The sequence below is a fragment of the Morchella importuna genome (assembly GCF_003444635.1).
Source record: "Morchella importuna strain M04M26 chromosome Unknown Morimp01GS069, whole genome shotgun sequence".
Lineage (NCBI taxonomy): Eukaryota > Fungi > Ascomycota > Pezizomycetes > Pezizales > Morchellaceae > Morchella > Morchella importuna.
Window position 1 is genome coordinate 20,528 of NW_025763465.1, and position 22,560 is coordinate 43,087.

The 22,560-nt window shown below is 49.0% G+C and overlaps 2 protein-coding genes across 2 annotated transcripts; both read right to left on the reverse strand.

Annotated features, from left to right (window-relative positions):
* Window positions 1-16,628: 16,628 nt before the first annotated feature.
* LAJ45_11463 (uncharacterized protein) lies at window positions 16,629-18,654 on the reverse strand (the record flags this gene model as incomplete). Its single annotated transcript, XM_046120970.1, has 7 exons — window positions 16,629-16,697; window positions 16,769-16,911; window positions 17,007-17,257; window positions 17,375-17,509; window positions 17,579-17,991; window positions 18,045-18,245; window positions 18,313-18,654. The coding sequence occupies 7 exons, from the start codon at window positions 18,652-18,654 to the stop codon at window positions 16,629-16,631; spliced, it is 1,554 nt and encodes a 517-aa protein (XP_045965827.1).
* A 1,077-nt stretch (window positions 18,655-19,731) lies between these two features.
* Window positions 19,732-21,378, reverse strand: LAJ45_11464 (uncharacterized protein; the record flags this gene model as incomplete). The annotated part of the gene is made up of 1 exon (XM_046120971.1): window positions 19,732-20,598. One exon carries the CDS (start codon window positions 20,596-20,598, stop codon window positions 19,732-19,734), a length of 867 nt encoding a protein of 288 aa, XP_045965828.1.
* Between the last annotated feature and the right edge of the window lie 1,182 nt (window positions 21,379-22,560).

The following is a 22,560-nucleotide window of genomic DNA, read 5'->3' on the forward strand; positions in this document are numbered from 1 at the left end:
CCGAGTCCCCGAATATTAGGTACATGGCATTATTTTCTCAACCTCGTCTCAGCCTCGTCTCCCTCCCATATCAAACTCATAGATACGGTCTCTCTCTACTCCTAGCTGTGCCTCTTCGGTTAGGAACGTAATAACGTTTCTCATAATTTAGATAAGCATTGCAATTGGAAAACCGAAAACTGAGTTCTCGAGGTGAACACTTTGGCGACCGGCCTGTCATAGTACCCAGAAATAGATGTATGTTGAATAAAAATTTCTTCATGTGGAGAATATTTCTAAAACGAGGCTGTTAGTTCTAGCTGTAATGGGCCACTAGGAATTCAACTCGATATACCCGATTACCATGCAAGACATTTGACTGGTAGCCTTGCAAGTTATCTAGCTACATAGAACTACCAATCAATGTTTTCCCATGGGCCAATGGAATTAAATACACTAAGACCTACATGCATCCTTCCGATTCTGTATTGTTGGATAATAGATTTCACATCTGGTGGCGCGACTATGGTAGTGGTTTGACTTAGAGTATTGATGTTGCATGTTCACTTGTACCCGGTAAGATCCCACTGGGGTTGGTTACATGCGCAACTCTGATATGTAGGGCACGCCTACTATGAACAGAAATCACCCCGGAGTTTGTGTGACGGATTATACGTTAGTTGCAACGCAAACATGCGCACAAATATTGCGTTTAACATATCACGGCTTCTACTTTGCATTAAATTTCATTTCCATATTACCATTGGGTCTGTCAGTATAGTATATATATACTTGTGCAATAGTGGCCCAGTACTTTACAATCACAACTCACAATTTCCTTTCCCACATACGGGCCTAATTAATTTGTAATACATAATATATATATACTCGCGTCCAGAAAAAGAGCCAGAACATGCAAGTGAGAAAGCAGGGATTATTTGTATGGAGTGGCGCTGATCTGCCATACAAACTAGGCATTTTCATTTTCTGGTTCTTTATGCTAGAGGTGGGTACATACTTTTGGGCCATGTGCCAGGCTTCCACCCAATACTACAGTACGATGCCAGCCGTGAGGGTCAGGCGCAGCGTCGCAACGCCCCCCGAACCATCACGGGTACCAGCACAGCAACCACAATTGATCCTTTGGAGAGCTGAATTTTTGTATAGTTGTTAAATAGTAGATAAATAACAATAATTTGACATTTAACATCTTGTGTACCAACCTGCCGTGAAAAGGTTGTGGAAATCTGGTTGCGCGCGCGGCGTTGCGATGCCGCGCCTGACCATCACGACTGGCATTGTACATGTAGTCCTATTGCCCGAAATTAGGTAACTACACGTTAATTAATGGCTATATGTGTATGTATATATGATATTATGTAGTTAATTGGACAACTCTAGAGTACTCTACATCTTCTTAATTGACCTTGTAAGTCCCGCGCTATATGAATCCTTCCTTTCGCCCCGTGTAGTTGTTTCCAGGTGATTTATTTCATCGCGAATCCAACCACCAACCGACACCTACATCCTACCAGATCCAGGCGTTTCTGTTGACTTGTATTGATGATAGATACACGGTCGTACTCGTTGGTGATGATAAGGAGAAGAAGAAGAGAACGGGCTGACAGATAAAAGGAAAGACATGACAGGAGCTCCCCTTTTCCTCCACGACCCAGACCCCTGTCTAGTCGACGCCCCTCTTCTCCTACCTGTTTGACATCCAGCATAACACTACCACAACAGTTTCTTATGTAGAGTCTCTTCCAATCTACATTCCTTCATCGCTCACAGCTCAAAAACTTCTACATATATCTCTACGCAAATTGAGAGGAATCAATAGGGGTTTTTCTTCTTCATAATTAAACGCTTAGTCTTACTACTGCCTGATGACAACCCGTCTTAATGGGTAGACGCTAATCTAGTAAGAGAAGGTTGGAAGATGGGAGAGCCTGTGTTAGATCGACCTGGATAGAGAAATTCGAAGCAGGAGAGACTCTTTGAGAGGGATTACACAGAGGAAGGATACTTAAGGGAGAAGGGTAGGGATTGAAGAAGATCTATTTTGATGGAAAGGAAGGGGTCTTGGGTTCAAATTGACATAACGCTAGTTAATGAAGTTGATGAAGTTATTAAAAGTAAAAGGGGAAGCTGCCATACAATGAGTCTATATAGCTATCTTCCCCTAATGGTGTAGAATACCGTGCGGCGCTATGGCGGCCTTGAAAAGCTTACTTCATGTATAGAGAGCATTCAACTCAACAACGATACCACCCACGGCCAAATCTACTTTCAAGAGATACAGGCAACATATTTTATAAATAAGAAGTCTGTTACCACTTATCTCTAGCTCTACCATCCATCACAACATATCCATTCACTTTCCCTATTACAATATCGAACATGTCTACCTATCTAGATTTCCACGTAATCAAGACTATCGTACTTGCACACCTGATCCACTGGTTCTACCTTGGCCCGCTAGGCGATATCTCTCGTATCCTCTACCGGTTAAGTCTTTGTCCAGCCAGGGTGCTGACTATATTCATATTTCTTTCCGCTGTGTGGATAGCAGTTCTCTGTTACGTGACAATCAGCATCTTGGACGGGTTCGCTACTTGGCTGCGGAGATGATCGCGTAGCGGCGGATAAGCTTTTGTTATGAAAAATAAGAGAAAAATAGGCTCTGCTCCGGGCTTAAGGTTTTTGGAAGCTGGGTGTGCGGCCTAGTAGATAGAAGAGATAGATGAAGTCAAATACAGGTTACAAGATATAAAGCTCCGAGTCCATAGTGACTATGCTATAGCACGGCCTTTCTTCACATCCTCCATGGAAGACAGATCCAAGACTATTAAATTCCGCCACTTTCATATATATAATCGTGGTTATAGGCCTAATAGCAGGGCTAGGAATCGGTACATAGTCAAAGAAATTGCACTAGGTAGATATGCTTATCCCAAGTTTAAATTTCAATGCTCAACGCCCGAGGGCATTGTTTCTATGCGTCAGCTTATACAACTGAGTACGAGACCACAATTATCCTTCGATACTCTCGGAAGATAGTTTCTTAAATAGGAAAGATCTAGGATGAATTTACGAGGAAATTAATACTTGGCAAATACGAGACATTTCAGAATTGAAAGTCAAGCGTGACGCGTGACCTAGGGCCTCACGCAGCACCACTCGTTACTAAAACGGGCCAGAAATTCGAATCAAACCCTATGGATTTTATGCATATCATTCACTCTCCACTCCCGCGGCATATATTCATACTGTCTCCCTTCTATGCACCTTACGGGTTATTGCGGAAATAAAATCGAGTTACATGCCTGTCGATAAATCATATAGTAACGTATGTCACCGGGAAAGCGATCATCACCGGGAAAGCAACCGAACCTCACAAAAAGAGGTTGTGGGCATCAAAATATAATATATGAAGGTAGGTATATATAAGAGGGTTCAGTGTGTCTTTTCCGAACCCTGGAGTTATATAATGAATATAAACCAAAATTTGGTAAAGTCGATAAAGCTTACACTCCCTAACCCAGTCAACGATCTCTCTGAAACAATACTCTCGCCAGATAGAGGTAAATCATGTCAAAAATAGTCGGAAGACATCTAAATAACACTTCTGGCTACTTGGTTCTGTAATTGTATATATATTCAACTTTCTTCAGCAACTTTGGATCAACCCGTTGTCACCCTTGATTGCTTTCCCGGTGACGATCGCTTTCCCGGTGAAACACGTTATCACTCGACACGAGATATCACGGGGACGCAATAAATATTGAGATCTAGACAGGTATGTAGGTTTGAAACTTAATCCTAATACTCTATTAGAATGATCCCGCTGCCTGGATTACGATGCCTAAGGAGTTACTAATGCATACATGATCTATAATAATACACACACGCAGGCCTAGCGCATGCCGAAGAAAAGGGGGTTCAGGACAGTTAGGGTTCCTCCAAAAGTAGTAAATATCGGGGATAAAAGCATGATCCCATGCGCGTACCCTTCCTTATCCATGTGATCTACGACAAACATAGCCTAGCAACTACAATGCCCGAACCACACCCTAGCCTTGTTTTCACAAGTTCTTGTCGCGCGGGTTTCCTATTCCGGTGTCCCAAGTGTTTTGGGGTAACCCTAAACGCGCTATCCAACATAGGAAATGCGTAAGCGGGGATGGGTGGCACTCAACCGGAGTAGGTGGGGGAGGTAATAAGTATCTATGTAGTAAGTGCGGGTGAACAGAAAATACAGGGCATTCTTGTTTCAACGCTTTTCATTGCTTCAAATTACTATTCTTTGCGTAAGAGAGGAGGTGTTATATAATATGTGGGCGTCATATATATATGATAAAAGAAGAAAGTAACCAGATCTTTGGGGTATTAGTGTTACAGGAACTACGGAACACTGTTCTAGAGGCTTAGGACAATGAGGGATACGAGTGACGGGTTGTGATGCGAGGACGGTCGGGTAACGAAAGGACAAGCATAGAAAGGTATCGGGTAGTGTGGGAGCACGCGATGTTACCACACTAGTGTTATACTATTATGACGGCACGTTTACTATTGGGTGTCTCACCCGGAATAGAATAGGAAGCGGGGCTTACGGCTGTAGGCTGTTCTACTTAGGGAAGTAGGTCTAGGATAATAGTATGGTACAACCCGATGACTGGCAATTGCAAGGTTCATGGTTACGTGTCGGAATTAGAATGGAGGACGGGACTATGCGGGGGCGCTTTTCTATCTGGGTTATCTTCGGGAGCGTTATCTTATTCTATTATCGTTGTATCAGTTAGTATTAGAAAGCGGGCCTTGGCATAGGTTCCAACATGTATAAATAGGGCTTGATTCTGCGAAGACTTGAGGGTATCATCAACCATCAAGTCAAGAATCCGAAAGGAATAGGGGACTACAGAACAGCGACTCGCTAAGACCTGTAGAGACCGCCGATTTCTGAGTAATATCTGTTTGATGAGTTGCAAGTTGGACCTGGCGGGTTTCTTAGCGAGGTATTTACTACCTACTCTACGCTATTGGAAACACTAGAGATCCTTGAAATACTTGAAGAGCAAAGCCAGATTTTATTTCTTAAGTACGCTTTACATAGTTACTGTTGTAATCGGCGGTAATTTTTTCAAATGTATGGCTTATAGGAATTTAACACTATATTGTACCTTATCCCTAACTTTTACTCTTTTTACTATATCGCATACACTACCAAAAGTCTCGATAAGACAACTACTCGCTTAAACCAATACTCTGAGTATTTTGCTTAGTGGCGGATAGTCACCGTGCTCTCAGTAGAAGAATAAGCGCTTAGTCTATTAGAAAAGACCAAGGTACTATATGCACCCCCGAGTGGCAACAGTAGCCATCGATAACTACCTTTGCGCTACATCCTTCATCGTTCGAAGAGGAAGCGCCGAACATCTATACTGCGGATATCTTCACTACACAGGTTTTTTCGCAGAAGCAGGAACTACCGCTACTTTCGAGGAACACGACCCCGAAATCCTCAACTACCCAGAACTCTTCCCGATCAAGATCACTCTCTCCCAACGATCTTTCGGACCTGCTCATCCAGCCCCCTGGTTCATTGCCCAACCCTGGTGCAGAAGGCATCCACAGCTCAAACTCGAGCAACTTAGCAATGTCAAGGGCTCATCAGCAACGGTCGGAGGAAGACTACAACATGGAGAGTTCAATCGCCTTGAGAGATCGAGGTATATTAGAAACCCAGGCGAAGAGGCGCCACAGGAAAGAGAGAGATGTGCCGATAGGCTCCCTCTTCGCATCGACGAGGCAGGAAGAATCCTATGGGCAGGCGAGGAGGAGGCAGGTAGACCACCGGGAGTTCTCCCCATACGTCACCCCAATCAGAGAGAGATCCTCTACTCAGAGGCCTCGGTGCCTCGGGTAATGGACGACGACGAGGATACCAACATGGACGTAGAGGAACGGCGGGTGGAGAACCCTTTCGGCGACCTTATTGGGCAAGAAGTCCAGCGACAAGGGGCCCCCGTGGTACAACAGCTCAGCCGCGGGATCGAAGAACTCAGCATGCACGTGCGGGATATCCCCATACTCAGGGAACTCACCCGGCAGCAGCAGGAGTATACCAACAAGATCGTCGAGGACCTCCACGCCAAGTTCGCTGGGGACAGAGCCGAACGCGACAGTCAGCTCAACCAGGTCATGGCTCAGCTACGAGCGGAATCCACCGCCGCTACCAACAACCTCGGCCAAGTCCTTGGACAGATCGTGGAAGCTACTAGGGCGCATCAGGAAAGGCAGGAGCGACAGGATCAGCACATAAATGCGCTGACCAACTTCGTTCAACAACTCCCGAAAGATGGCCCTGTGCAGATACCCGCGGAGGTTATGGCTGCCCTCGAGAGGATGGAACGGGACAGACAAGCTGCGATGGAAGACCAGTTCGCAGGTACGAAGAAGAACCTGGAGGAGATCATTGAGCAGATGCGGGTAGCAGCCAACAGAACGGCAGCAGCCCCCGAAGGCTCAGGAGGCGGAGGCGTAGTACCCCCCCAACCCCCTCAGAACCCCCCTAGCAATTCCGGAGAGAGACCGGAAGGATCAGGGAAACAACCCCCCGTACCCCCTCGCTCCGAGGCAAGAAGCCAGCAAAGTGAACAAGGAGGCAGGGGAGGCAATGGCAATAACGGCAACGGCGGAAACCGCGCAAGACCACGAGACCCATCCCCCTCAGACTCATCCAGCTCCTCCGATTCAGAGGACGATCGTCGAGCACGCGAACGAAGACAGAGAAGACGAGAGGAGCGGAGGCGCCGTAATTGTAACGGGGGCAGCCTATCTATGTATCGCTAGAATCCAATAGAATAGATGCGGCCGTGCAAGATAGAAATCAGGTGCAGATTTATTCAAAGATACTATCGCTAGAACTCAATAATCTTTAAGGGCTCTGCTACCGATAATGGTCTACTCGAAGATGAGGATCCGGTCAGTTGGGCGGGAATGATCCTGAGTACTTATACTCCAAAGGATTCTATTCTCTGCTCCTACTTCCTTACTAAGTTCCGGTGCTGCCTCCTAGTGGAAGGGAAGCAATACCATCGCTACCCCGCTTCTCTCTAAGCGTCAGCGAGTGCTTCCGATTCCGAAGGCAACCACCCTTAGTCAAAGCCTTTGTAACACCTGCAGCCTTTGTTGCCACACAACTAGGGGCCTGCATGAATGAGCTGCCGCTCAGGTGTAAGCTTAATCATTGCTGTAGAGCTTCCGCTTATTGTAGACTTCCCAGGCATAGTCTCTTCCACTGCTGGCGGACTTCCAATGCTCAGAGGATGTGGAGGATCGCTGAGCACTCAGAGCTTCACTCTGGCTAGCCTTCTAATCATTGGCGAGGCACAGACTCGTCAGTCATTGCTCCCATGAGTAGATCCTCTTCCTAGCGCTCAGAATGTAGTTACTCTGACAGTTGGTAGCTAACCACACTGCCGGTACTTGCATGTCACTGTGCAACTGGCTTCTAACAATAACTCTCAGCATGTAACCGGGCCCTGTGTGTACTCATACACCAGACAGTTGAAATGGCTCCGTTACAGTAATAGGCAACAAGAGGTAGAGCTCATGCACCCCCCTCGCACCACCCTGGGTGATACGCCAAAACAGGCAAAGATCCCCTTCTCCGGGAAAGCCGACGAAGACGTACGACACTGGATCGACCAAATGGAAGTCTTAATTGAACTTCAGAGGAAGGTCAGGTGGGACGACCAGACCAAGATCCTGTGGGCATCCCTGGAACTTACCGGAAGCGCGGCAAAATTCTGGCGAAACTTCGTGGAGCGACTATCGGTTGACCCCAGTATCGGGACCTGGGAGAATTTCAAAAACGAATTACGGATTCAATATGGCAATCGGACAAGTCAAGAACAAGCCAAGCAGAAGATGGATAATCTCCGTCAAACTGGCATGATCGATGACTACATCAATGAAATGCAGAATCTGGAATGGGACGCGAAGGTCGGACCCATCGTAATGAAATCCATGATCCTAACAGGAATAAACTCCTCGCTGGAACAACGCCTCTCGAACGCGATCGAGGAACCAGAAGATTTCGCGGAATGGCTAGCCTGGGTTAGGAAGGTCGGACGTAAGGATCACGAGGTGAAGGCCCGGAAAGAAATCCTACGTGGCAAGGATGTCGTGAAACCTCGCGAGGAGAAGTCGGAACGACGAAAATCGCGCAACCCCGCACCTCGGGAAACCTCCTCCGCAACAGCGCACAACTCCAAGGCCTCGGATGACTTAGGTGTCACCAAGGACGAGAAGGAGAAGTGGCAAAAGGAAGGAAAATGTTTCCGTTGTGGTAGAGATAACCACTTCGCGAAAGATTGCGTGGCGACGAGTAAGGTCAGGTTAACCGACCTGAAGAGGAAACGGTATCCTTCCGGAGGAAAGGACCACGGAAGGGAGGGTGAAAAGAAGCGGAAATTGGGCCCCCAGAATGAGGCTTTTAGGGCAAGGATTACAACTTTGGAGGATCAAAATTGATTGGGTATTTCTATTTTTCGGTGTTTTATACTGCGTTACGGTTTCTTTCTTTTGGTTATTTGGAACAAGGTTTTTATGTATTACGGTTATTCTTATCGGTTGGCTACGGGATTTTTCTATATTTGTTTTGCTACACGCGCGGAAATTCAATTCTCTTTACACACACTTTGAGGATGGGGTTACACCCCGAAACGCCTGGTGCGTAAGTGTTGTACCATGATCTTCATCAAACACTCGAACTCTCTATATAAACCCCCTCACCCCGCGCTCAACGAAGAAAAAATCATCGAAAACCACACCCAGAACCAATACAAAACCTTTATCAAACCAACATACAAACATGTCTTCCAACACACAAGAAACCCGCCTCGAGATCGAGATCTCTTGGGATCACCCCGCAACTAGTACCAAACATGTCGCAACAGTCAACGCACTCTTGGACAGTGGCACAGAAGACTGGATCATGTCTTGGGACTGTATCCACCGCGCGGAAATACCCACCCAACCTCGACCAAAGCCTCTCATCATCAGACAGGCCGATGGCACCCCTATGCCCAATTCCGGCACCCACATCACTCAACCCCTTACCCTCCGCATCGGCAACCATCTAGACAGGGCTATCACCTGTGAGGTTGGCTCGTTTGCAGGAGAAGACCTCGTCATACCACATCGATGGCTCAAGGAGCATCAACCAACCATCCATTGGGGACGCAACAGTGTCAGCTTCCATAGCAACAACTGTATAGTCAATGGATGTTTCGTATCAGTCGAGGACATATACGATCAAGACCCAGAAGAGCTGGTCATCAGGCTGTTGAGGGCGTCACCCAAGAAGCAGACGACGATCGAGCAACACCCCTTTTGGGCAAGAGCATCGGTAAACGAGGCTCTCGTTAGTGCTATACCGGTGGAGTTTCAGGAATACGCCGACGTGTTCTCCAAGGAAGGAGCCGCTCGACTACCTGACCACTCTGAATGGGATCATACCATTCCTCTTATGGAAGGAAAGCAGCCTGGGTGGGGACCGATCTATTCGCTCTCCCCACCTGAAGATAAGGCACTCCGGGAGTATTTGGACGAGAACTTGCCCTCCGGCAAAGTCGTCCCTCCACTAGCCCAGCAGCGGCACCCGTCCTGTTCGTTCCGAAAGCTAATGGTAAGCTTCGGTTATGTGTCGACTTTCGTGGTTTGAATGGAATCACAATCAAGAACCGTTATCCACTGCCACTCATGAACAAGCTGGCCGACGCAACGAAAGGAGCACTCTACTTCACGAAGATAGACCTGAAAAATGGCTATAATCTGATTAGGATTGCTAAGGGCGAAGAATGGAAAACCGCTTTCCGAACGAAATACGGCCTTTTCGAATATAGGGTAATGCCTTTCGGCTTGACCAATGCTCCTGCGTCGTTTCAGGCCATGGCCAATACCATACCCAAGGACCTTCTAGATCAAGGCGTAGTAGTCTACCTGGATGACATCTTAATGTATTCAAAGACTAGAGAAGAGCATACGACTCTTGTACGAGAAGTTTTGGAGCGACTGCGACGACACCATCTATACGGAAACCTTGAGAAAACGGAATGGTATCAACAGGAGGTAGAATTCCTGGGATTTATACTATCAGGAAAAGGGAACCGAGTATCACCAAAGAAAGTCCAGGCGATCGAAGGTTGGTTAGCCCCAACCAAGGTCAAGGAACTTCAATGCTTTCTCGGCTTCGCCAATTTCCTAAGACGGTTCATCCACCGATACTCCGAGGTTTGCAGACCTATGACCGACCTCCTGAAGAAAGGTTCCGTATGGAAATGGGGCAGGGAACAGCAGGACGCGTTCGACGAGCTCAAAAGGAAATTTACGTCTGCTCCAATACTCCGACACTATGACGAACACCGCGAAGCAATCGTGGAAACTGATGCGAGTGACTGGGCTGAGGCCGCAGTACTCTCTCAGGTGTTCGAGGACGGTATTCTACATCCGGTAGCTTACCACTCTCGCAAGTTCAACGAGGCAGAGGTTAACTATGAGATCTACGACAAGGAGATGCTCGCAATAGTTTCTGCCCTCTTGACTTGGAGACATTGGCTGGAAGGGACGGACATCCCTATCCAGATACATTCGGATCACCAAAACCTGCAGTATTTCACAACGACCAAGAAGTTGTCGAGAAGACAAGCCAGATGGGCCGAGAAGATAGCACCTTTTCGCTTCAAGATCCATTACCGACCAGGCGAAAAGAACGGCAAGCCAGATGCACTTACAAGGCGTCCGGAGTTCGCAATGGAAGGGGGAGTAATGCGTGAGCAGCCCGTAAAACAGCTACTCAGCGCAGAACAATTTGTCAGAAAATCACGGACCAGCGTAGAAACTGGGTCCGAAGTGGTTGGCAACCCCGAAGAGGAATGGAATCAGTTGGATCAGTGGTACGACATACCAAGCGTAGAGCTGCCTCAGCCACTACAGGGTTGGTATGAACAGGAAAGACGCTGGGTTCGGAGGACGGGTCCGGATGAACACCTCCCTGACTCAAACCTGGAGATCTTTGGACCACCGGAGGCTGCTATCGTAAAGTTAGAGCCTGCCGCTGAATGGAGTCCCGATTCGAATGACCCCACCCACGATGGTCGATGGGTAGTACCGGGCTACGCGGTCAAGCAGGTCATTGAGGAACATCATGATCGACCCGTAGCGGGGCATCTAGGAAGGGATAAAACCCTCGAGTTGATTGATAGGAACTACTGGTGGCCAGGAATGTCCACGGATGTAGCCAACTTCGTCAAGACTTGCGATGTATGCCAGAGAGCCAAGCAACGTCGGAGACACTTGTCACTCCCTCAACCCCTAGAGTTAGCCACCACACCTTGGACTGATATCTCGATGGATTTCGTAGTAGAAATGCCTAAGGAGAAATCAGGATTCCGCAACGTATTGGTAGTCGTGGACCGTTTTACGAAGATGGCTCACTTCATTCCAATGACGGGAATCAACGCGGAACAAACCGCCAACGCATTCGTCAAAGACATCTGGCGTTTCCACGGACTTCCTAGGAGCATCGTCTCAGACAGAGGAACGCAGTTCGTGTCAGCATTCTGGGCGGCAATTACGGACAGACTGGGGATTCGTAGAAGACTCTCCACCTCATTCCACCCCCAAACCGACGGCCAAACAGAGCGGACCAACCAACACATGGAAGGTTATATTCGGGCATATACGGCAGGAACAGGCAAGAAATGGAAGGACCTGTTACCTATCTGTGAATACGCCTACAACAATGCGAAGCATACGTCGACGGGGCAATCGCCGTTCTACTGCAATTATGGCTTCCACCCTCGAACGGATTGGCCTACGGATGCAGAGATCGAACGATTAGACGCCAACGGGAACAACTACTTGGATGAGATCATCACGGCTCATGAGTTAGCGAGAGACACGCTACAGAAGACCTTCGACAGGATGGCGTCAAAGCCAGGACCGGCAGTACAGCGGTTCACTATCGGTCAGAAAGTCTTGCTGGACACTCGGAACCTAGGAGGATACTCCAAGTGGTCAGACAAGTTCACAGGGCCATTTACAGTTTCAGCAGTGGTGGGCAATCGGGCTTACCGTCTCGAACTTCCGGTAGAATGGAAGGTTCACGACGTCTTTCACGAGATGCTGCTGCGACCCTATCGCGAGGACCCGGATCCCACCAGAAAACAAAATACACGAAAGCGACTGGCAACACCCGAGCCACAGGAGGCATTGGCAGACGAGAATTTCCAGCCAACCTCGAACACACGACCCCATACGCGAAGTCGAGGCCCAGCGATCGATAATGACCGGGCTCATAAGCTACAACGGAACAGGCGGGACTAAGCTCGATACCTTTCCCTACTCTATGACTTTTCCCACAGGGTTTTTATTATAGAAGGGTTTTAACGGTCGAGGGCGACGTCTAGGAAGGGGGAGTAGTGTTACAGGAACTACGGAACACTGTTCTAGAGGCTTAGGACAATGAGGGATACGAGTGACGGGTTGTGATGCGAGGACGGTCGGGTAACGAAAGGACAAGCATAGAAAGGTATCGGGTAGTGTGGGAGCACGCGATGTTACCACACTAGTGTTATACTATTATGACGGCACGTTTACTATTGGGTGTCTCACCCGGAATAGAATAGGAAGCGGGGCTTACGGCTGTAGGCTGTTCTACTTAGGGAAGTAGGTCTAGGATAATAGTATGGTACAACCCGATGACTGGCAATTGCAAGGTTCATGGTTACGTGTCGGAATTAGAATGGAGGACGGGACTATGCGGGGGCGCTTTTCTATCTGGGTTATCTTCGGGAGCGTTATCTTATTCTATTATTGTTGTATCAGTTAGTATTAGAAAGCGGGCCTTGGCATAGGTTCCAACATGTATAAATAGGGCTTGATTCTGCGAAGACTTGAGGGTATCATCAACCATCAAGTCAAGGGAATCCGGTTTTACAATATCATCAGTTTAAACGCTACAGAATTATCGCTTAGCACTAGCCATTTTCCTTAACAATTAGACCATAGGGGTTATGGCAGCTCAGAATGTTCCTAGACCATATTAACAGAGAGTTTGTTGTGTCCGATTCATGCAGGAACGTTGCATACAATTCAGAGACATTCCTAAGAAGTACTAGTGTCGATCCGTACCTTTCAGGAATGAATGCATGTACCAGAACAAATTTATGGGCCGTCCAGTGTCAATAACTTGCTTAGGGAGGCTTACGATTAACAGTTAGAGCCCTTTTACTTATACAAGCAGAGCTAGAGGGAAGAGGTATGCATGGGTATCAGGTATCCGCTTGTGTAAAGGATCTAGTATATAACCGAGATTGTAACTTGGAGGGTGACCTTGAATCACGTATCTAAGAATCTATATAACAAGTAGTGGAGAGACTTATAAATGTCTCTTGCAGGTACGTGCTGAGTGTTGCATATATATCTCCTCAGGGTTGGGGTTAACGTCAAACTTCGAATTACGAAGATTTCAGCAGTACTACTGGACGTCTAGATAAGGTTTATGTGCCTGCATTCCCCACATTAATTATTGACCCTGTCTTATGAGCTTCAGAAAACTAGCATAGCCACAGTCTTGGCGCCCAGGATCCATAAAAGAATCAGCATTTGGCATTTGGGCCTGAGATGATCGGGATTAGAGTACTCTAGAGCGATTGGTAGTTGCGGGGGCCATGGACCGGCCGTGTGGAAAGTTCCTTGTACAGAGAGACGAAAAGTAGATTACCTATTAGTAAATGGTGTCATGATTCGTCACTCGGGTGGACCGGAGGTGGTTTGCGGAGATGTTGTGAGACAAGGGTCTCTGTGTAAACCTGTCCGACCAATTGAATACCAGAAGTCGTGCACGATCTACTCGCGGCAGGCAAAAAGTACCGGACAATGCAGGTTTTTGGTTCACCAATGGGTGCGCGTGCTAGGCGTGAACTACTGCAAAAAAAGCCCAGAGACAAAACTTTCATTGTCCGGTACTTTTTGCCTGCCGCGAGTATTTATGATACTACCTACATAAATTCTCCTACCCCGCGCGCGTAGACATCGTTCATGAGATAAACATACCCCATCGATTAGCTCCAATGTACCTACCTTGCGGTTTTTTGTCTCCAATACATAGAGCAGCACGTAGCTACATAGGCACGTGCACATGCACATTGACCAGTATCACCTATAGAGTATACTCGTATTTTCGTGACGTTTGTAAAAGGAACCGCTATTGCATACCATACTAAATTGTGGACTTGGCGCGTAATTGTATGGTATGCAATAGTGGTTCCTTTTACAAACGTCACGAAAGTACGAGTACCAGTTCTTACCTGCATGCAGCCAGTAATATCTCGATCGATCGCCGAGCAAAGCGGAAATACCCTCAATACCCTCGGTTTCAAGATAGAGTTTTAATGAAGAGGCGAAAACGATCGGTTCTACTAGAAATTTATTTACCGATCAGCTAAGAAAATCCTGCCGTGTTATCACGTAGTACGATGGAATGGAGGGCAGAGATAATCATGGATCATCACTCGATTCTATCAAAAGAACACAACTGAAAGGAGCAATAGCCCCCTCATACCACTTCGTAGTGAACCCAAAACTATACAGCAACTCCGAAAAGAAAATACACCTACAAGAGGGGGGGAAGTCTTTCTCAACCCCTCGACAGCGCCCAAGATTAATCGAGAGAAACCTTCCCCCACAAAGCGGCAGACAAAGAAACAGATCGACCTAACGTAAAAGGGCCCTCCTGACCCCCCGGCCGGAGCCAGAGGACCAGAAGAGGCGCTTTCATACGAATATCTACTACCCCCCACCTTCCCCCCTCTCCCGAAGAGGAAGCACCACCAGCCATATATAGCGGAGACCAAGAGAGGCCTTTTTACTATCACTTCCTCCCCCGCGAGGAGGGAGCTCGAGCAGGGCCGTGAGCCATCGACGAGGTAACCTAACGTGACCCGTGCCCCTCTCGGCCCTCACTGCAACCGCAGCGGGGTCCAAGAGAGGCGGGTTTTAACCTCCGTTTCCCGGGCGACAGCGTACGGTTGGAGTCGGGCTAACAAACAAGCCACGCTGTTCAGCAGACGCAGGGTATGAATGTTTGGGTACTTGCAATAACCGATTATGTTATTTTTCAATGTCTTTCATGCAAGTACTTGTATAGTTCTAGGCCATAAATCATGGGAAAGCGCGGCGTAGCAACCTCCCGAGCCACCACGACTACCCACCCAGCAACCACAATTGATCCTTTGGAGAGCTGATTTTTTGTATAGTTGTTAAATAGTAGCTAAATAAAAAATAATCTGACATTTAATATCTTGTGTACCAACCCCTTGCCTTATAACAGCTCTATTCTCCTCAACTAGCTACCAAATAAATCATCAGGTAACAGTTCCCAGCAATGAATTAGACCTTCCTCCACGAGGGGATTTAATACTTAAGGTGATCTAGTACCATATGCCAAATGGGGGTACTGTTGATGGTAAAGCTTCTTGAGGTGTACCCAAACATGTTCAATGGGATGGAATAGGCAAGCCAGTCCTCCAGAACATCTACCCTATTCCCCTCCAACCAGAGCTGTAGACTCCGGTTTTTTGCCACAGCAAGGAGGCTGGTCATTCCCTCCTAGCTGTCTGGCGAGGTACATGGTCTCTGGGCGCCATCGGTGGTGGTGAAAGATTTTGTGTTCAGGCGTTGCGACCTCGCGCCTTCCCATGACTTATGGCATGGCGCTGTACATCTTCTTTTCTGGTTTACAATCATCTGCCACATCCCCTACTCAGGAAGCTGAGGGAGTAAACGAAACTTCCATCTATCGCCACCGCTCTCCACCCCCCCCCCCCCCCGGGGGAAAAAAAGAAGAAAGAAAAAGCACTAGTTACTCCCCCACTACATACCTCCAAAGAACACTGCAGACCCCGAAACAACGCGCACAACACAACGGCCATACAGAACGCAATAAAGGCCGGAAGAGCGGTCTCCACGATGACGGGCAGAAACAGAAACAAATGAAACACTCGAACGACCATTATCACGGACGCCACGCTGCTGGGTAGGGCTTCGTTGTCGCCTAGGGCTCTGAGCGTGTGGGTGGGGGACGGGGTGTTTCCACGGTTGTGGGTGCATGGTGGGGTGCTTTCCATGGTTTTTCTTGGGGTACCGGTTTTTCCATGGTTTTGGTTGTTTGGGGCGGGGCCACGGGGGCAGGAGATATAACTCCAACCCGGAGATGCAACTTCTACGCACGAAAGCCCAAACCCACACGATAAAACCGACTCGCACGAGAAAGTCGAGTGATAATGTATGACGTAATATATACATTCAGCGGTAATATTTTCCCTTACAAGGAGGCACTCTGTACTCTGTCTACTACCTCTTTAAACCGATCAGAGAGCGTACCGTTTATCTACCCATCCTTTTTCTAATCCGCGGCCAGCCAGGGATAGACATCATAGAAAGATCCGCCACAAACGAAAACCGCACATTAAAAAGAGAACGAAAAAGCGTAGTCACAATATCCAATATATGGTATTGCATCTACACCTCTAGCAAAGGACCCCACGCACCTCTATCCTTCCCCCAGGGCATCGATCGATCTAGATATCGTCCGCCCACCCCTCATGCTCATACCCCTTGACAATCTCAATCGAGCGCTTAATCACCAGCTATCACTCGCCCGCACCATCAGCCGCCGTCCTATCCCATAAAACACAGAAAAATGAAGGAACAAACAAACCTTCGCAGCCACCACCGCCCTCATGGCCGGGAACACATCCTCCATGTCCTCAAACCGACTCGGCACGGGATGCACCGGCCCCGTACGCAGCAGGCACACATTCCTACTCACAAACCCCATCCGGAGAATCTGCACGGAGGAGCCTTCACCCTCTATCAGCCTCTATCCAAACTTCTTACCCATCACTCTTTACTTGCTCAAAGAGCGGACATCAAGGGGATGGGGGAGAGTAGCTAACCAACACAATGCACGCCCACGGTCTCCAAGCCTCTCGCCACCTCCCAGCGCCCGCCTACCTCGGCGGCGAGGCGGTGCAGCATGGCGTGAAGGATGTGTACGAGCTTGAGCTTGTCGGTGTGCCGCTTTGTGCCCAGCGTGTTGCGGCCGACCTCGATGGCGCCGTATTCGCGTGCGCCTTGGCCGGACTGGTGTTGCAGGAGGATGCCGTCGAAGCGGAAGTGTGGGGCAGCGCGGGACATGATTTCTTTTCTGGGGGGGGGGGGGTCAGTGGGAGGTGGAGGAGGGGGAAAGGGAGAAGAGGGCAGGAGGAGAATGAAAAGGGAGAAGAGAGAGAAGAGGAGGGGAGGAGGGGAAAGGGAGAGATACCGTGAGAGAGACACGCCGTGCAGGTCCTTGAAGCAGTAGTCAATCAGCGGGGCCCAGATATTCGCATCAAACCAGCCCTCGTTCGGCTCCGGCGCAAAGCTGCACGTCTCCGCCAGATGTTCCATATTGCCCAATCTTGCCCCTCTCACCGTATCAGCAAAACTCCCACAGAAGATAACTACTATAGAGGATAGGAGCACTCACATAGCCCCCACCGCATGGTTAACATACGTCGCATTAAAGTTGACCCCCCTCTCATACCGCACCCCCGCCGGCCGCGGCGGCGTCTCCGACACCACCCGATACCACTCCGCGTCGCCCCTCCCCCCCGTGTACCGCGCACACGCATACTCGAACGCCGCATCCTGCTCCGGCGGGCGCGGTGCCAGCGCCGATATCGCCCTCATCTCTGCGGTTGTGAACAGCGCAGCGGCCTCTGCGTCGTCGCGGTCGATGATGCCGTGCGTGAGCAGCACTGAGGAGGCGGGTGCCTGCTGCAGGTGGGTGTGGAGCGTGTCTTCGAGGGTCTTGACGGCGGTGATGCGCGCTTTGTGTGTCATTGCGGGGAAGCGCGAGAGGAAGGTGCCGGGCGTGGTGATGTCGGTGGGGATGAGGGTCTGGAAGGAGGTTGGAAGAGTGCACGGGCGCGGGCGGGAGAGGAGAGACTTACCGGTAGGCGGTCGTCGTCGGTGTCGGGCTCCGGTTCAGCGGCGGGCTCAGCGGCGGGCTCAGCGACCGGCTCCGGCTCAACCGGGGGTGCGGGAGATGCGGCGGGCGCGGGCAGTGTTCCGGCAATGTTCGCCACACTCGAGTTGATGATGTCGCCGTGCACGACGATGCTGTTTGTCGCCGTGTAGCGCGGGTGCTTCTTCTATCATTACCCCCGCAGTCCATCAGCCTCCGCACACCCGGGTCCCCACACCAGAGCAGACACATACCCTCCCCCTCCCCTTCCACTCCTCCTGCACAGCCCTCGCCCGCTCCCTCCTCTCCCCATCTCTCTCCCGCTCTCCCTCATTCTCACCCTCCCCCTCTTCACTCTCCTCCGCAGACAGGATGTTCTTCAACTCAGTCAGCCAGTAGTTGACCATTGCCGGCGTCTTCTTCGCCGCGAAATGCGCGTGCGTCCTGCAGTGCGCTGTGAAGGCCTCGAGGCTCCAGGCAGCCGGCGGCGTGGCGCTGAAGTAGGCGCTGATGTGCCGCGAGATCTGGGTGGGCGTGTAGCCGGTGCTCGCGGGACCGGACGCTTTGGCGGCGCGGGGGCGGGGGGCGCGGGGCATTTCAGTGAGGTGCGGGTGCGGGTGCGGGTGCCGGGTGATGCGGGTGCTGGGTGCTGCGGTGCTGCGGTGCTCCGGTGCCCGCAGACGAGGGAGACGAGGGCGCGGGAAGACGCGTGCTCGTTGTCTTGGCGACAGCGGGACACGGGTGGTGCCAAGACTGGGAAACCTGGTTCTGGGGTAGTGATCAGAATGTCCCTTTATTTGTCTCGACGGGGGAAGTCGGGACAAGCAGAGATATTCCCATTTGAAATCCACATATGTAATCTCGCAATAAAGTCTCGGCTCCCGTGCATCACTGTGCAAACCAGAGAATTCGGACGGTGACGAGATATTGGCCTCTACTGTGATGCACGAAGCACTGGACGCGATAGTTAACGAATAAGGGTAGATCAGGTAAAAATGACAAATGTCATATTCTCTTGCGATATTTTGATAAAGTGGTCTCAGAGGAAACGAGTGATATTATGTGATTGATACTCAGGCTATTGTAAGGTGCATCCCAAAAACGATGGGGAGGATCTCTCGTGGAAGAACAGGCAACTGTAAAGAGTAAGATTTCTCAAATTGTACACCTCAGATTTTGATATGTAGCTATATATATTTATGGCTTATACTGCAGCTGCTGGGGAACCTTTGTTGAGCAAACAGAGAAAGAAGGCATGGATGGTCAAATGAGCATGAGACGCTTTGCAAATAGTCAGGCTTGATATTATGCCGAGTTCGTTCATGTAGTTAGTAGAGCACGGCAATCCCGGGAACATTCCATGCGACAAAGAAACGAAGAAACCCACCATATTGTCCGTTATAACCCCCCTACGCCTTACCCACAGAAGAGATCGTAGAAACCTGAAATCATCCAAATATATCCATTCCCTAGTGACAGCACCATCGAGACCCCCCAGTATAATATAGAGACGCAAAGGAAAAAAAGATAAACATAATGAAGCAAAATGATGATCGAAATCCAACGCGAGAACACATCTATAGCTCTAAGCTACCCACTGCATGGAAAACATGAGTTTATAACTAAAGGGAGCGCAGAAGGATGCGCATGGGGTATATATGTGAGGCAAGATATCAGAGATGAGGCCAGTAGTCGCTCCACCGTGGGGTCTTGAATGCCCCTGGCGGAGGATCCCGCATGCTGATGTAGGACTCCACCACAATGAATGTCGTGGAGAGAGCGTAGCAGAGGAGCGACAGAAGACAAAGATAAACGAGTGCATAATGCATTAAAACAAGCAAGCCATAGTAAACTAGCCTGGAAAGAGATGGTTTCGGTTGCGGGGGCTCCCCCGGGCCCGATTCTGGGGGCTCCTCCGGGTCCAGTTTCGAAGGCTTCTGCGGCAATCCCGCAGATTTCCTTGCATGCTTAGTACAGATACCGTGAATCTTTCCGATCCCATACCCCAAGAGACCGCGATGCGTCGGGGGCTTGAAAGTGATCCTCCACAAGATAGGAAATAAATCGCGCTCGTATCTGGTGAAGGACGCAATGAAGACGACGATAGATGGGAAGAGGATCATTCCGAAAGAACAAGCTTTCCATAAAAGCGATTCAATCGCAGACGGAAAATAGACATTCCATGCAAGCAGGTGAAGTCCTCCCACAAGGACCACGAGACTGCCCTCAACCACCATGCCAACAACCCCGTATAGTGCTGTTTTCTTTTTGCGTTCCGGCGATGCCACTTTGATGCCTTCAGAGTAGATGTATGTGACGAGATCGAAGAAGGCCTTCGACTTGATGGCGATACTTCCCGGACATGGTAGCTTTGTTACTAGATGGTTTAACCTACTATATTTCTTGCTTGCTTTGACCTGCGCTTGCAAAACACCTGGTATTGTAAAGTCTGGCGGCGTATTCCCGTCCTTTCTCAAGGTAATCTTGACAGGCTCATCAACGTCCAAAGGCTTCGACCACCAGCAAGCGTAGATGAACATTGTGCAGAAAACCTGTATGAGCACATGAATCTCCAAGAGAGTGACTGGAAGTAGACTTCCCCAGCGCGCAAAGGACTGTACGACCAGCCATAACGCCTGACCACAGGCTAGTAGCTTTGCAATATTGTTGGCCTTGCCTTTATCAGCAATCTCTGCCACGTCGAATGAGTTCTCATCGATGTAACCGTTCTCCAGATAGTGTAGGAAGCCAGTAGGGGTTAGAATTGCCGTATATGTGCCTGGCTCCAGCCCCTTGCGCGCCCCTGGTAGTTGATTGTGGTATTCGGGATTGGAGTGCTTGATGGTATCCGTAAGAAAACCTCCCATGACGATGAAGAAAGCCTCATTCATGCCTAGCATCTTCACCACGGGCTTACCCTTGCCCTTCATCTTATCTCCCCACGCCTCTTTGAGTGTTCTTGCCTCGAGGTACTGCCCAACTGCACAGACAAGTAATCCCTCGGGAACGATAACAGAGAGGACCATTAACACACATTTATACCATAGCCGACCGCTCCAGGTTGCCTTCACGTTGATATTCGGATGTACAGCGGTCCAAACACAAAAGATATATGTGGCCGTGCAGCTAAAAATAATACCAACCGTTCCTCGTCCGGCAGGCTCCGCGTGGAATTTGACTTTTCCTAGAGGTGTGTGGTACTCGGACACGGTTTCATTGTATTTTGACGGTGGTGACGAGGGCAGAGCGAAAACAGAGCTAAGAAGTCCCACGAACAAGAGAAGGTACCAGAGTAGTGCCGGTGGGTGGCCGGAGGTCATGCTGAATCGTAGATAGTGGGACAGCAAGCCAGCTCGAAAAGGCGGTGTTTTGGCTCAAGTTCTTAAACTGTACGTAGCCGTCAGTTCATGCCTTTTCTACATATATATATATGCTCTTTACCCTTTGATGATTGCAATCACAGTGGAATTTAGTTTATTATTCCTTGTATAACCAGCCTCACTATTCGATGTGCAATATTGAGATATTTTCCCGAGTGAGAGTTTTGACACAAATTCTGAGGCAAGGGAGCTCAATATTAGCATTGTTAAAAGCCACAGAGAGGTATGGGTATCGGGATACCTCGGAAGAATTTGCAACTACCCCTCAAAGATCTTGGTGAAAGGAGAGATTAGTTTGTCACGCCTCGGTGTAGCGAGGTAAAACCTAAGAGTAATGAAGATCAGAGGAAGTGGTGGGAAAAGAAGTGAGAAGGCCGATCAAAATAGCCACTGTCCCCCCGGTTTAAATAAAGATTCCATTCAGTCTCGGAGCCTTCGCCTGACTGGTGGAGTTTGATAAAGTTTATATCTCATGCGCACGCTGCGCACGCTGCGCACACTCACAAATGATGTACAGTGATATAGCCACCCAGCGAACACACCCACCTGGCGAATAGGGATTAAGGCCAATAAGAATTAGGATATCTTAGTCAAACTCGAAGTTTTACTGACTACTACATACAAGTTCGCTAAATAGGTGTACACTATTTGCTAATGCCTGTACTTGTATGTAGTCGATTTTAAAAATTGCCTTGGCAAAGCCCTCAATTCTGCACTGGCAAGGCATCCAGCTTTGAGGTGACCTTCGGACCGTATCAATTACCTTTAGCCTCGTGTATCTTTGCTGGAGTGGTGTATCGATTTCCAGTAAGAAGACTGGCTCACACAAGTCAGCTGTGATACAAGGCAAGTGAAACTTTCATCATATCTATACCTGATATGCACATATATCTAGAAGCACATTTTGATCGGAGTATCACAGCTGGTTAGAATATTGCTTTATTATGCATGTATGATAACTTGAGATCGACTTAGATATAGAAAATATCGATCGCATTACCGCAGCAGCGCTTGATTATTGGAGATGGCTTATCTTTTGCACACGACAATACATAGTCTCCAACCAGCGATGGTATGCGAGTATCAACGCAGCCAAAGGAGTCAAGGCCCCATGAGCTGTGA